At 37.0% G+C, this 16,621-nt stretch overlaps 1 protein-coding gene across 2 annotated transcripts in view; it reads right to left on the reverse strand.

Annotated features, from left to right (window-relative positions):
- Positions 1-887: 887 nt before the first annotated feature.
- The window catches only part of MRPL3 (mitochondrial ribosomal protein L3), a 45,055-nt gene continuing 29,321 nt past the window's right edge, over positions 888-16,621 (reverse strand). For both annotated transcript variants that reach the window (XM_032629820.1, XM_032629819.1), the window contains 4 exons: positions 15,228-15,336; positions 13,731-13,808; positions 12,123-12,200; positions 888-1,367 (listed from right to left, as the gene is read on the reverse strand). In XM_032629820.1, coding sequence (XP_032485711.1) covers positions 1,215-1,367; positions 12,123-12,200; positions 13,731-13,808; positions 15,228-15,336 — 418 coding nt within the window. In that variant the 3' untranslated portion in view covers positions 888-1,214. The remainder of the gene's footprint in view (positions 1,368-12,122; positions 12,201-13,730; positions 13,809-15,227; positions 15,337-16,621) is intronic.

Genomic DNA, 16,621 nt, shown 5'->3' on the forward strand with positions numbered 1-16,621 from the left:
GAGGGAGACGCAAGCGGGAAGAGATATGGGAACATATGTATATATATATAACTGATTCATTTTGTTGTAAAGCAAAAACTAACACACCATTGTAAAGCAATTATACTCCAATAAAGATGTTAAAAAAAAAAAAGAATCTGCCTGCCAATGTGGGAGACACGGGTTCAAGCCCTGGTCTGGCAAGATCCCACATGCCGCAGAGCAACTAAGCCCGTGTACCGCAATTACTGAGCCTGCACTCTAGAGCCCGCATGCCAAACTACTGAAGCCTGCGTGCCTAGAGTCCATTCTCCGCAACAAGAGAAGCCACAGCAATGAGAAGCCTGCTCACCACAACAAAGAGTAGCCCCCGCTTGCTGCAACCAGAGAAAGCCCGTGTGCCACAATGGAGACTCAACTCAGACAAAAATAAATAAATTAAAAAAAAAAAAAAGTTTGTTGAATGTACATCCAGGCCATTTCAAATCCCTTTTGGAAGGCATCAAGGAAAAATAATTACAGGACTTCCCCAGTCCAGTGGTTAAGACTCTGAGCTTCCACTGCAGGGGGCAGACTGGATCCCTGGTCAGGGAACTAAGATCCCACATGCTGCAGGGCATGGCTGAAAAAAAAGGAAAAATAATTACACCTGTCTTATAGTTGAGTGATCTAACTAAAAAATAACTATACCTCCCAACAGAAGTGTAAATAAGACCCATAATTTATGATCTTATTGTGTCAGGCTTTTAACTATGACATAAACATTTCTATAATCTAGATAAAAATCTCAATTCCTTTTTCTTTTTAGGACTCAGGAAATAGTTTCTTTTACCTAAATAGGTAACACCATAGTCCCCATATGATTTGACACTGTTCCACAACCACCCTTTCACAAAGACAGACAAGTCTTCAGTAAAAGAAGCTAAATTTATAAACATTTAAGATAACTTGAGAAATACATAGTAAAAAAAGGACAAAGCCCACAAATTACAAAGATTTTACTAATATGCAAACTGCCGGTCCATCTAAATTTGGCATATTCAATCTACTTAACCGGTTTGCTTAATGTGGTAATTTTTTAAATGAAATTCAGTTGGAGGACGAATGATAAATTTATGCCCTTGACAAAGATAACCAGTGTGGTATGTTGTTACTAAGAAAACATAATTCCTGGTTATATTATTGTTCTGGCTCATCAGAATTCACAGGACATGTGGGAGTCTGTCATGTCCAGGTCAGGCAAACGTAATAGAAGGTGCCCCAGGATGACACAAGTCTTCATCAAACAAATCTTCTGGTAGCTCCTCTTCATCTCCATCAGGGAAATATGTTGGGAATGGTAGATTTTTACAGAAATCCTTATATGCAGGCAATTTAGAATCTTTGATCTGGGGGGAGGAAGCAAAGGTCTTATTAATAAGTGATACCAATTAAGTTATTTAAAGATAGTCTGGTTTACTTATTCATAATCAAAGAACAGCTCTTCCTTTTTCTTTGTTTTTTGTTCTTTAATTTTCTAATGTGAATAACACAGCTGTTATACACTGAGTTCCTTTTACTTTATATATGTATTTTTATTCCAATAAACTAATTCAATGACAGAAATATAACCTTCCTCAAGTTAATCAGCTATCTCATGAGATTAAAATTACTCTGATTATATTTTATCCATAAACAGAACTGCCCAACAGAATAAATTATATTCTACAATTACTACATAAATATCAATTATACCCAAATTGATTTTTCAAATATAAATAACTGATATAAACTATCTACCTAAAAGGTATTACTATCTACATCTCAATTATTAATTTTATTATCTACTTACATTTTTATTATTCTATATTCTACCATAAATTTTTTGAGTTTGGGTTAAAAAATATAAAATTTACCTAGTACTTTTGTTAGCCTTAATTCTAAGAGCACATAACCCAAAATATCAAGTTTTGTTAAGGAAATTAGCTTGTATTTAACAAGTAGTGTTCTCTTTGAGAAGCTAAGGACAGAATAGTATTTAGCAGAAACAATAATAAACCCAGAAGTCTTGAAAACAGCTGTATTAGCTCTTGATATTCTAAAAATATTCTAATTACATTTGTAAATTCATTAACTGAGGAACAGTACAGATATTGATATGATCTAAAATGTTGGGTTATATTTTTGGAAAACACTGGGTTCTTTAAAGCTTCTGACTCATTCTACAGCCTTCATTCAGAGAGAAGTAAAAAAACAATTACACGTAATTACACAAACAGATTAAAATAAGGCATACTCATTTTGGCAATAAGAACTGAATAATATGGTTGAAGTAAGTACACAGCTGCTAGCAATAGCTAAGTACAGAAAAACACCTATATTAATTTTTCTCATTAAAATTGTTCCAAGAAATTATCAGTAAGTTGCCCAGAAGAAAATATACTTGTTTAACCTTTTTTTTCCAATCCACTAATCTTGAGGTGAACTTTAACTTGGGGAAAAAAAGTCAAATTCTTACCAATTCAATTGTCTCAGAATTTGTAACTGAAAATAAAACCCAAGCAGCTAAACAACAAAAGGAACAACAAAACTTTCTGTGCAAATTTGATAACTGTGAAAAATTAGTTATAAATTGCCTAAATGGTGAATTCTCAGGTACTTTCAAATTTTTATAGATCTATTATACCCAAGAAACAGCAAGGTGATTCAGTTATACATATATACATATTCTTTCCCATTATAGGTTATCAGAAGATATTGAGTATAGTTCCCTTTGCTATACAGTAGATCTTTGCTGGTTATCTGTTTTATATATAGTACTTTGTATCTGCTAGTCCCAAACTCCTAATTTATCCCTCCATCACCCCTTTCCCCTTTGGTAACCATAAGTTTGTTTTCTATGTTTGTGAGTCTATTTCTGTTTTGTAAATAAGTTCATTTGTATCATTTTTTAGATTCCACATATAATCGATATCATATAATATCTTTTATCTGGCTTTCTTCACTTAATATGATAATCTCTAGTCCATTCATGTTGCTGCAAATGGCATTATTTCCTTTTTTATGGTTGAGTAGCCATGGCTTCTTTATCCATTCCTCTGTCGATGGACATTTAGGTTGTTTCCATCTCTTGGCTACTGTAAATAGGGCTGTGATGAACATTGGGGTGCATGTATCTTTTTAAATTATTGTTTCCTCTAGATATATACCCAGGAGTGGGATCGCTGGACCATATGGTAACTCTGCTTTTAGTTTTAAAAAGTCTCCATACTGTTTTCCATAGTAGCTGCACCAATTCACATTCCCACCAACAGTGTAGGAGGGCTCCCTTTTCTCCACACCTACTCCAGCACTTAGTATTGGTAGACATTTTGATGATGGCCATTCTGACTGGTGTGAGGTGATACCTCATTATAGTTTTTTTTGATTTGCATTTCCCTACTAATTAGCGATGTTGGGCATTATTTTTCATATGCCTTTTGGCCACATTTATGTCTTCTTCTGAGAAATGTCTACTTAGACATTAAATGTCTTTTGCCCGTTTTTTGATTTGGTTGTTTGGTTTTTTTTGATATTGAGCTGTATGAGCTGTTTGTACATTTGGAAATTAACCTCTTGTTGGTAGCATCGTTTTGCAAATATTTTCTCCCATCCTGCAGGTTGTCTTTCCATTTTATGGTTTCCTTTTCTGTGCAAATGCATTTAAGTTTAATTAGATCCCATTTGTTTATTTTTGTTTTTATTTCCATTACTCTAGGAGATGGATCAAAAAAGATATTGCTGCAATTTATGTCAAAGAGTGTTCTGCCTGTTTATTCCTCTAGGAGTTTTATAGTATCTGGTCTTATATTTAGGTCTTTAATCCAGTTTGAATTTATTTTTGTATTTGGTGCTAGAGAATGTTTTAACCTTGTACACAGAGCTGTCCAGTTTTACCAGCATTACATATTGAAAAGACTGCCTTTTCTCTATTGTATATTCTTGCCTCCTTTGATGTAGACTGACCATATGTGCACAGCTTTATTTTTGGGATTTCTATCTAGTTCCATTGATCTATATGTCTGTTTTTGTGCCAGTACCATACTGTTTTGCTTACTGTAGCTCTGTAGTCAGGGAGCCTGATTCCTCTAGCTCCATTCTTCCTTCTTACAATTGCTTTGGCTGTTTGGGGTCCTTTGTGTTTCCATACAAATTTTTAAATTTCTTGTTCTACTTCTGTGAAAAATGCCACTGGAAATTTGATAGGAAATGCATTGAATCTATAGATTGCCTTGGGTAGTATGGTCATTTTAACAATATAGATTCTTCCAATCCAAGAACATCATATATCTTTCCATCTGTGTCTTCTTTAATTTCCTTCATCAGCGTCTCATAATGTTCAGAGTACAGGTTTTTTTGCCTCCTTAGGTAGGTTTGTTCCTAAGTATTTTATTGTTTTTGATGTGATTGTAAATGGGATTGTTTCCTTTACTTTCTGATTTTTGTTCTTAGTGTATAGAAGTGCAACAGACTTCTATGTATTAATTTGTACCCTGCAACTTTACAGAATTCATCGATGAGCTCTAGTAGTTTTCTGATAGCATCTTCAGGATTTTCTATGTATAGTATCACGTCATCTGCAAAAGTGACAATTTAATTACTTCTTTTCCAATCTGGATTCCTTTTATTTCTTTTTCTTCTCGGATTGCTGTGGCTAGGAATTACAAAACTATGTTGAATAAAAGTGGCAAAAGTGGGCAATTGTCTTGTCCCTGATCTTAGAGGAAATGCTTTCAACTTTTTGCTGTTGATTATGATGTTAACTGTGGGCTCATCACATATGGCCTTTATTATACTGAGGTAGGTTGCCTCTATGCCCACTTTCTGGAGGTTTTTTTTTTTTTATCATAAATGGATGTTGAATTTTATCAAAAGCTTTTTCTGCATCTATTGAGATGACCATATAATTTTATTCTTCAACTTGTTAATGTGGTGTATCACATTAATTGATTTGCAGATACTGAAAATTCATTATACCCCTGTGATAAATCCCACTTGATCATGGTGTATGATCCTTTTAATGTATTGTTGGATTCGGTTGGCTAGATTTTCTTTTTTATTTGGTTTGATTTTGTTGAGGATTTTTGCATCTATGATCATCAGTGATATTGGCCTGTACTTTTCTTTTTTTGTGATATCTTTGGTTTTGGTATCAAGGTGATGGTGGCCTCATAGAATGAGTTCAGAAGTGTTCCTTCCTCTGCAATTTTTTGAAATCATTTCAGAAGGATAGGTGTTAACTCTTCTCTAAATGTTTGGTAGAATTTGCCTAAAGCCATCTGGTCCTGGACTTTTGTTTGTTGGGAGTTTTAAAATTACTGATTCAATTCCAGTACTGGTAACTCGTCTGTTCATATTTTCTATTTCTTCCTGGTTCAGTCTTGAGAGATCACACCTTTTTAAGAATTTGTCCATTTCTTCAGGGTTGTCCATTTTATGGCTATATAGTTGCTCGTAGCAGCCTCTTATGATCCTTTGTACTTCTGTGGTATTGGCTGTAACTTCTGCTTTTTCGTTTCTGATTTTACTGATTTGGGTCCTCCTTTTTCTCCATAATGAGCCTGGCTAAAGGTTTACCAATTTTGTTTATCTTTTCAAAGAATCAGCTTTTATTTCATTGATCTTTTCTATTGATTTTTTTAAAGTGTCTATTTCATTTATTTCTGCTCTGATCTTCATGATTTCTTTCTTTCTGCTAACTTTAGGTTTCAACTGTTCTTTCTCTAGTTGCTTTAGGTGTAAGGTTATGTTGTTTATTTGATATTTTTCTTGTTTCCTGAGGTAAGATTGTACTGCTATAGACTTCCCTCTTAGAACTGCTTTTGCTGTGTCCAATAAGTTTTGGATCATTGTGTTTTCGTTTTCATGATTTTCTAAGTATTTTTTGATTTACACTTTGAGTTTTTCAGTGATCCATTGGTTGTTTAGTGGCATACTGCTTAACTTCCACATGTTTGTTGCAGTTTTTTTTCTTGTGGCTGTTTTCTTTTCTTTCTTTCTTTTTCTTGGGCTGCATCGGGCGGCTTGTGGGATATTAGTTCCCTGACAAGGGATTAAACATGCACCCTTGGCAGTAAAAGCACGGAGTCCTAACCACTGGACCACCAAGGATTTCCCTGGTTGTCTTCTAAACTCACAGAGTTGTGGTCTGAAAAGATGCTTGATATAATTTCAATTTTCTTAAATTGACTACAGCTTGCTTTGTGGCCCAACATATGATCAATCCTGGAGAATGTTCCATGTGCACTTGAAATGTGTATTCTGCTTTCAGATGGAAGGTTCTATACATATCAATTGAGCCCATCTGGTCTAATGGGTCATTTAAGCCTTGTGTTTCCCTTAGTGATTTTCTGTCTGGACGATCTGTCCATTGATTTAAGTGGGGCGTTAAAGTCCCCCATTATTATTACTGTCAATTTCTACTTTTATGTCTATTAACATCTGCCTTATATGTTGAGGTATTCCTATGGTGGGTGCATATATATTTACAATTGTTATATCTCTTCTTGGATTGATCTCTTGATCATTATGTGGTGTCCTTCTTTCTTGTAACCGTCTTTATTTTAAAGTCTATTTTGTCTGATATGAGTATTCCTACTCCAGCTTTCTTTTGATTTGCATTTGCAATGGAATATCTTTTTCCATCCCCTTACTTTGTGTGTCTCTAGATCTGAAGTGGGTCTCTTGTAGACAGCATGTATACAGGTCTACTTTTTGTATCTATTTAGCCAGTCTATGCCTTCTGATTGGAGTATTTGATCCGCTTATATTTAAGGTAATTATCAATATACATGTTCTTATTGCCATTTTGTTATTGGATTTCTGTAGGTCTTTTGTCCCTTTCTTCTTAGTTCTCTGCTCTTGTGATTTGATGACTATCTGTGTTATGTTTGGACTCCTTTTTCTTTATTGTGTGTATATGTATTATAGATTTTTGGTTTGTGGTTACTATGTTTTAGTATAGCAGCGTGTGTGTGTATATATAATATATATGATTGTTTTAAGTTGCTGATCTCATTTCAACTGCATTTTAAATACCCCACATTTGTACTCTCTTCCCTTCACGATTACTGTTTTTGATCTATTTCTTTTTTCCTTTAATTAATTAATTATTTTGGGGGGCTGCGTTGGGTCTTTGTTGCTGTGCATAGCCTTTCTCCAGTTGCAGCGAGTAAGGGCTACTCTTGGTTGCAGTGCATGGGCTTCTCATTGTGGTGGCTTCTCTTGTTGTGGAGCACGGGTTCTAGGCACGTAGGCTTCAATAGTTGTGGCACGTGGGCTCTAGAGCACAGGCTCAGTAGTTGTGGTGCACGGACTTAGTTGCTCCACAGCATGTGGGATCTTCCCGGACCAGGGCTTGAACCTGTTTCCCTTGTACTGACAGGCAGACTCTTAACCACTTGTACCACCAGGGAGGTCCCTGATATCATATTTCACATCTAATTGTTTTGTGTATCCCTTAACTGTGTATTGTGGATACAGATGATTTTACTACTTTTGTCTTTTAACCTCCCTACTAGTTTGTGTGTGGACAATTTACCTTTATCATGTTTGCCTTTACCAGTGAGCTTTTCCATTTCATAATTTTCTTGTTTCTAGTTGCGGCCTTTTCTTTTCCCCTTAGAAAAGTTCCTTTAGCATTTGTTGTAAAACTGGTTTGGTGGTGCTGAATTCTTTTATCTTTTGCTTGTCTGTAAAGTTTTTGATTTCTCCATCAAATCTGAGTGAGGACCTTGCTGGGTATTCTTGGTTGTAGACTTTTTCATCACTTTAAATACATCATGCCATTCCCTTCTGGCCTACAGAATTTCTGCTCAAAAATCAGCTGACCATCTTACGGGAGTTCCCTTGCACATTATTTATACCTTTTCCCTTGCTGCTTTTCATATTTTCTCTATCTTTAAGTATTGTCAATTTGATTACTATGTGTCTTGGTGTGTTTCTCTTTGGGTTAATCGTCTATGGGACTCTGCGCTTCCTGGACTTGGGTGATTGTTTCCTTCCCCAGGTGAGGGAAGTTTTCAGTTATTATCTCTTCAAGTATTTTCTCAGGCCCTTTCTCTCTCCTTTTTCTAGAATCCCTACAATGGGAATGTTAGTGTGCCTGATGTTGTCCCAAAGTTCTCTTAAACTGTCCTAATTTCTTCTCATTCTTTTTTATTCTGTTACACGGCAGTGATTTCTACTACTATGTCTTCCAGTTCACTGCTCTATTCTTCTGCCTCATTTATTCTGCTACTGGTTCTTTCTAGTGTATTTTTCATTTCAGTTATTATATTCATCTGTTTGGTTGCTCTTTATATTTTCTGACTTTGTTAAAAACTTCTAATTTCTTGCTCTGTGCATCCATTCTTTTCCCAAATTCCTGGATCATCTTTACAATCATTACTCTGAACTCCTCGAGTACACTGCCTACCTCCACTTCACTTCGCTGTTCTTCAGGGATTTTATCTTGTTCCTTCATCTGAAACATATTCCTCTGCCGCCTCAGTCTGTCTAAATTTCTACTTGTATTTTTATGTGTGTGGTAGGTTAATTACATTTCTCAACCTTGGAGAAGTGGGATGTCCTGTATGTCCCAGCAGTACACTTCCCTCTCATCCCTGAAGGATCAGGGACCAGTCTGTTTGCAGACCCAGTTCCACAGGCTGTGTGATCGTAGTTTTCTTGCTTCTGGTGTCTGCCCCTGGCTGGATGGGGCTGCTCTAGAGGCTTGTGCAGGCTTCCTGACAGGAGGGGCTGGTGCCAGCCCACTGGTTGGTGGAGCTGATTCCTCACCCTCTGGTGGGCAGGGCCGTGTCAAAGGGTGTGTCCAAAGACGGCTGTGGGCTCAGGAAGTCTTTAGGCAGCCTGTCTGCTGACAGATGCAGCTGTGTTCCTGCCCACTTGGTTGTTTGCTTGAGGTGTCCCAGCACTGGGGCCTACAGGCTGTTGGGTGGGGCCAGGTTTTGGTGCTAATGACCCAAGCAAGATGTCAGCCTCCAGCAAGAGTTCATGAAGATGAATACTCCCTAATATATCTGCCACTGGTTTTTATGTCGTAAGGGTGAGCCACAGCTGCCCCCTACCTTCCCAGGAGACCCTCCAAGACCAGCAGGTAGGTCTGGCACAGGCTCCTATGAAATTACTGCTTTTGCCCAGGTTCCAGGTGCATGAGGTTCTGCATGTGCCCTTTATGAGTGAGGTCTCTGCTTCCCCCAGTCCTGTGGAGCTCCTGCTATCAAGTCCCACTGGCCTTCAAAGCCAAATGCTCTGGGAGCTCCTCTTCCTGATGCCAGGCCCCCAGCTGGGGAGCCTGACGTCAGGCTCAGAACTCTCACTCCTGTGGGAGAAGTTCTGTGATATAATCATTCTCCAGTTTTTGTGTCGCCAGGTAGTAAAGGATTTGATTACATCACAAGTGCACCCCTCCTATAATCTCATTGTGGTTTCTTTTTTATATCATGTAGAATATCTTTTTTGGTAGGTTCCAGCTTTTTCTTTAATTGATGATTGTTCAGCAGTTAGTTGTGATTTTGGTGTGCTCATAAGAGAAGGTGGGCTCAAGGTCCCTCTTCTCCACCATCTTGTCCCGAATTTGCTGGTACATGTTTTTGTGCACTGAATCTTATCCCTGGCTTTATTATTTCCCCGCCTTCAGGACTCCCTCTCATTCTTTTTATATTTATGTATATCGGCAAACCAGTTCAAACACTTTTTAGGAAAGCTGGAGGTAGGACACACACACACAAAACAGGCAAATCTGAAAATAAATTATAAATTAGGATATAGGGACGAGCACACACAAATATTACAGTACACTATGCTGTAAATAACAGTTCTTTAGGCTCTCTTGATACATTTAGTGACTCCAAAGAACAAAAAGCTTACATTAATTAAACAGGTTGGTTATCCCTAAGACTATCTTACTAACTTTAGAATGAATGACAGACAGGCAGCCCTGTACTCTGTACTCTGATGGAACCAAAAGCTCCTGTGCAGTGAGTGGATGCCACTAAGGCTGCCTGTCCAGCAGGACGAGCCTCAACTTCCAATGGCAAGGGGCTTATTCACCTGCTATGGGATCACTGGGAAGAATGGACAAAGTGGGGTGACTGTTTTCAGAAGATTTACCAAACTTTTGGCATTTAAAACATAAGCCCACAAAAAACTCCCCCAAACCCACATCTTAATGTTTGGGACAGACATTTAAGGTTATAAAAGACAGTTAAAAGGCACTATATTTCAAAGATTTTTTTTCAAGATGAGTTCTTTTATCAAAATCTGTTTGTTGGAAATATATTCACCTAGTGTGTTATCAGTTCAAAGTGTCTAGACATTTCTCTGATGGTATAGTTTCTCAAAATGTATTTGGACTCCTCTTTTGGAATTGCCTTCAGTGTACCTTCTGAATATCTTCAGTGATAGCAAGCCACCATCCATTAAATGGATTGAGTTTCTGGAGGCAATCTTTATTGAAGTGGGTGGAAAAATCTGAATAATAAGTGTTGTTGATTATAAACTATTTATAACAACCAGATCAGAACCCTGCACATATGGTTTTTCAAGGCAGTTCACCTGTTCATCCCTCCTGGAGTCAAGGAAGATACTGAGGTGAACCTGAGAAGTCACAGCAACAGTGAGGCTCAGCTGGAAGCCAGCCTAGAACTGTATACAGTAAATGGGGAGAAAAGGAGGATTTGACAATGTTTAAAACTTCATCTGCTATCCAGTATAATTTATTATGAAAAATGATCATTTTCCTTTTTTATTAGGTTGTTATATTTATAACAATGTAATAAATCTGGAGGTAGGAATACACTGAATTATGAGGCCAAAATGTTAGGAAAAGCACAATGACAATGTGCTGGCTTCAAGTACCTGTCACTATGTACATGACTTGGGTCACCAGGGGTCTGAAAACTTACTTAAACCTAAAAAACTGCAAACTTAAAAAAAAAAAAAAGACCAAAAAATCTTGCAAGAATTAATCAAATGCATTTTTTCTTTTAAAAAAAAAATGAGAATACTCTAGTCAAAAAAGTGAAGAGTTCCAGAAAGGGAATTTTAATTACTGTAAGACTGAAACAAATATTGTACCTTATGCTAGTAACGGAACCTACTTTAAGAAATGAAAAGAAGGGGCTTCCCTGGTGGCGCAGTGGTTGAGAGCCTGCCTGCCAATGCAGGGGACACAGGTTCGTGCCCTGGTCCGGGAGGATCTCACATGCCATGGGGCGGCTGGGCCCGTGGGCCAGGGCCGCTGAGCCTGCGCGTCTGGAGCCTGTGCTCCGCAGCGGGAGAGGCCACAGCAGTGAGAAGCCCATGTACCACAAAAAAAAAAGAAAAGAATACATAGAAAAAGACAGGTTTTTTGAAAATTCTGAGGGTTAAGTTTCAGCCTATTTTTGTTGTTATTGTTGGAAGAGTAATGAAGAATCTATTTTGGGGAACTGCTGATATCACTTCAACTACAAATTTATTTTCAGAATGGAAGATTCAAAATTCAAAAGTGATGTCTCATTTTGTATTATGTTGACTTAAATCCCACGTTGAATATTTATTTTGTATTTTATTTGATGGAAATAAATCTCTGAGAGCTTAAGAATGTTTTTTCAAGTCTATCTTGTATAACATGTTTTCTTCTCTTCATGTTTTGAACATAAAAATGTATTTTTAAGGAAAACAGAGCAATACTAGTAATAATGATAATAATAAATCTTTCCTTAAAATGTCCACCTCAAACCACCTTTCTTGTTGATTCTCATTTCTCATTTTATTTCCACCACATATACTTCTGGTTCCCATGTCAAAGTACTCTTAAAAAATGAAAAAGTTATTTTTTGGAAGGATAGAGATATATTGATATTTTTGCAAGTAGTTTTGCTAATATCCTTCTGTATTTCTAAAGAACCTCTTACTGGACCTACCAGTAACAAAGGTGCAGGTTCATGGTTTTAGAGACATAGGCTATAGGTTATTTTGTGCAATTTTCTCACTCAGGTGCTACTAAAAAGCAGAAAAAATAGCAAAGAACATCTCGAGAAACAGCTACTTATTTTCAAGACACATTTATGGGTGAGAGGAGAACTTATGGCACACATCCACATCTCTGAACAAGGGAAAATAAAGAGAGTTATACATACCTTTACTAAGCAATTTTTGTGTCCAGGTACAGAGCCATTTACATAGATTATATTGTGCTTTGTGTTTATTCTCCACACCTGAAGTGGAAATAAAATCAAACCTTAAGAGTTAAAAATATTAGAATATATTTATATCAATACAAACAAAAGCTGAGGCTATAAGTAGCCTGTAAAGAAATAATCATGTTAGCACCTCAAAATACTGAACGAGAATAAAACTTTCAAATCCTATGGATGACTTGTACTGTAATACTACAACAGATATGTCTCATGTAAGTGGTAGAAAACTCTCATTTTAAGTATAAATGTGACTGAACGATCAAGACTACTTGGATATTTCAATATTCTCCTGGCACCATTAAGAATAACACATGAAAATTCAATTTTATTTTATTCTTAGTTAACATGAGCTTGCTGCAACTAGAAACTGGGAAGCTGCAACCTCTCTGGGTCTAATTTTTTTAAAAAGTGTGCTGAGCAGATGGCCTTCAAACAGATCTTCACATGGGAAAAACATTTACACAAATGAGAGAACAATCAAGAAATGGTACTGAGAAAGTATTTGGGGGTAAAATCAAGTTTGACCCATAGTTCATGGCTAAATGCTAAATACTAGGGCAACTGAAATCTCTCTCCTGTCACACATATGCATACATGAAAAGAAAATGCACAAAGACAGTTACAAATAGTTGTCTATGGCAAGTATAAATGTAACAGAAGAGGGAAAAAAAAACCCTTAGATTTAATTATACAAAATTTAAAAAACTTCTGCTGGTTAAAATTTATAAATAAAATACATCTAGAATAGAGAATGAAAGAATATGTACCAAAATGTTACCAGTGGTTGTCTTTGGGGGTTGTTCTTTTGAATGGCCTATTTTCTTTTTTGTACTTTCTATACTTTTCACACATACAGACAGATTAGTTGTTTTAATAAAAATATAATTACATGGCACCTATTATGTACAACTCATTTTCAGTTAGATATTACATATGTTGCTCAAGTTAGCAGACAGTGAATTTAACTCCCCACCCCTTTTAAATACATAATTATTTTACAAAAATGGATATATACCACAATGCTTTTTTAGTACTCTATTTTCCTATTTTGATTGTCTCATATTTTGTCTTCGTCCCTCCTCTTCCTCACCCACATCCGCCCACACATTTGACATTTAATTGAAAGCAATATGATATATAACCATCTATTCTTCTCTGTGCTTACATGGCATGGTGACATATACATGTAGGGAGTTTCTGTTTACTCTTTTATAAGAGTATTATACGTAATGCTCTGAATCTCTTTTTTCATGCAACAACACTTTGTGGAAATCTTCCAGGTCAAATAGTAGACAATTAACTTTTTAATGAATGCATTTTCCATGGCTTGCATGTTAAATGAACATATATGACAACTCCAACACACACACACACACACACACACACACACACACACACACACACAGAGTACACGTTTCCCCCACCGCTCAATAATTGTAAAACCTATTAGAACACCATACGCAGACACACGTTAAATATGTATGCTGGTGCATTTGCCTTTAGGCACTAATTTAACCACTCCTCTAAAAAGCCACTCCAGAAACTTACTTTCAGTCCAAATGCTGTCCTATCTATGTTCCCCAATTGTCCAGGCATTTTAGTTCCAGGCCAGACTCTGGCAACATCCTAAAGGAGAGAAACAAAAAGTAGCACTTTTAAGCAGTACTATCAATTTCAAACAGTACCAATCAAACCAAAATGCAAATAAGATATGTCATTAAAATGTTTTATTTTTTCCTCCATTTTGCTAGCCCCCAGTAAAGAACTAAACATGGATTTAGTCACATTTACCCCTAGAGAATTCCCTTTCTAAATTAGATTAGAACAAAAAAATATAGACTAAGAACATATTTAGGAGAAAAATTCAGTAACAAGAGAGCAGCAACTGAGCCAATAATGGCTGAGAAGGACATAAAAACATGTCACACCACCATTCAAAGAAAAAATGGACTGCCTGGCCTGTTTTCACAAATCTTCTGTATTAACTGACTTGGACTCCATCCAGTCCACAGCTGTTGGAATGGTCCTACTCTCCCACCCTGGCTTTTGATGTTACTATCATTCTGCAAAGTGACTAAAGGAGAGAGTTAGTTACCACCAATAGTGAGAAACTTGGCTTCCATTATCAATATATTCACTTATCTGGTCAATCCTATGATTCACAGAAAATTATCTCAGAATGGCTAACTAATACTACTAAAAAAACATAATTAGAACTCAACACTTGCACATAGTACATTTTAAATTTAGACCCCGGGTATACAGCCAACAACTATGTGTTCATAAGTTACTTGAGTTATTAGTCTACTCTAGTCCCCCACTTTAGTGAGGTTGTTACTCATTTGAAATAGTTATGTTCAGTTCCTAATTATATTCCATTATGGATTCCCCCCCATTTTTATTTTACTTTGAATTTGTAAAACATTAACATGGTTCCAAAGTAAAAAGTATTAACAAAAAAGTATATCTAGATAAGTGCCACTCCTGAGCCCTTCCATACTCTTCCCACCCAAGAGTAAGAATCCCCCAGGCTCTTTATGGTACACCTCTGGGAGAGATATTCAGTAGGACTAAATTAGCAGTACAAATCTCCTTCTCTCCTTCCTATGCTCTTATTGTCTATTTCTCCATTTTTTCTCTATTACTTTCCCCTTCATCATTATATTGTCCTTGACAAATTTTCCCAACGGTCTCTTCTAAGGCAAAAACAAATCTGTGAAGGAACCAGTGAGGGAAGATGGCAGGGCATTCTGATCCCTGATCACTTACAGCTGACTTCAGAGTGTAGGATGGGAGACAGAGATGGGAAAGAAAGCAGGCAGACAAGTACTGAGAACACTGGCCGTAAGTACACAGGATATAACCAAATGATTCAAGTCTGGCTCTGTAAAGTAAGGCCAGGACTCATAAATGTGTGACTTTTATTAGGACCCACCTGGAGTAAGATTCAAATAATGTGACTTGATCCCAAGGACAGACTAAAGCACCATATACACAAAAGCTGAATCTTTAGTACTAAAAAGAGGATCACTAAGTTATACTTACACCAGTTGAAATAGCTCCAGGCCTTCTGTGGGTTTTTGTTTGACCGTGAGTAGCTGGCTGGCCTTTAAATCCCCATCTTTTCATGACACCTTGGAAACCTTTACCAATACTGAACAAGATAAACATTAGAATTTACATAATGAACAGAGGATAAACTACCCCCAACTGTATACTTTGATAGTACCTTAGAGTTTTTAGCTAAGTTCCTTATCCAAATTAACTAGAAAAGGCCATACAAGCAAAACTACAAATGAACATGCCTTTATCTCTGTCCTGGTTTGCACACCTTCCTGGAGTCTCATTCTACATAAAATGATTAGTTCAAGATTGTGAGACAACAGCAAGCTAAGCAGTTCTATCGCCCTAATCCTATGACACAACACAGTAAAAGTGGGACATTTTATAAGTTCAAAGTACTTGTAAGCGATGCAGCAGGCCACCATTAAGACCCCCACCTCCTGTAAAGCACCTATACTCCAATAAAAACTAAAAACAAAAAAAACCCACCTCCTGGTACACATGCCCCTGTGTGATCAATCACCTCCCCTTGAGTCTGTGTGGACCTAGCAACTCACCTCTTAAGGAATAAACTATGGCAGAAGAGATGAGATGTCACCCCTGACTCTTGGTTACAAAGACACTGGCTTCCATCTCTGCACTCTCGGTTCTGAAGGAAGCCAGCTGCTATCCTATGGAGAGTTATGCAGCAAGGACCTCTCTAGCCAACAACTGTGGACCTGACGCTCGCCAGTGGCCATGTTAATGAGCTTGTGGGCACTTCTTCCCAAGTTGAACCCTGAGATGACCACGGCCTTGACTGTTGCCTCGGCTGCAGCTTCGTGAGAGACCCTGAGCCAGAGGCACCCAGCTAAGCTGTACTGGGAGTTACGACCACAGAAACTGTGAGGTAATAAATGTTGTTTTAGGCTGTTGTATTTTAGGGTAATGTGCTAGGCAGCAATATACAATAGAACACAAAATAAAACAGTAATAATGCTCTAAATGCTGAACAAGTTTAGAAGATGGATCTTGGTTTCAAGGTTTGAATCAGAAGCCAATGGAGAAATAAAATCAGAGAAAAAATCTAATATTTCAATTTTTAAACAAAACCATTCTATTTTCAAATTCTGCTAACTAGAGAAACATTATGCAGTGTAGGTAGAAACGACACTAAGGTTCAAGCAGCATTAGAGTTTATCTCTGTCAAATATATCAGGACAAATGATACAAGGAAAGGGCTAGAATGAATTGTAAGACTCTACCAGCCTTAGTTTTATAGACTCTTAAGATGAACACTTTTTCCACCTTTCATTAGATAATATGTCAACATATTTTTCATGCTGTGTTCCCTTAATTTAATAAAGCTAGCTATTATTAAATAAATAGTGCCCAGT

Source organism: Phocoena sinus, chromosome 4 (genome assembly GCF_008692025.1).
Source record: "Phocoena sinus isolate mPhoSin1 chromosome 4, mPhoSin1.pri, whole genome shotgun sequence".
Taxonomy (NCBI): domain Eukaryota; kingdom Metazoa; phylum Chordata; class Mammalia; order Artiodactyla; family Phocoenidae; genus Phocoena; species Phocoena sinus.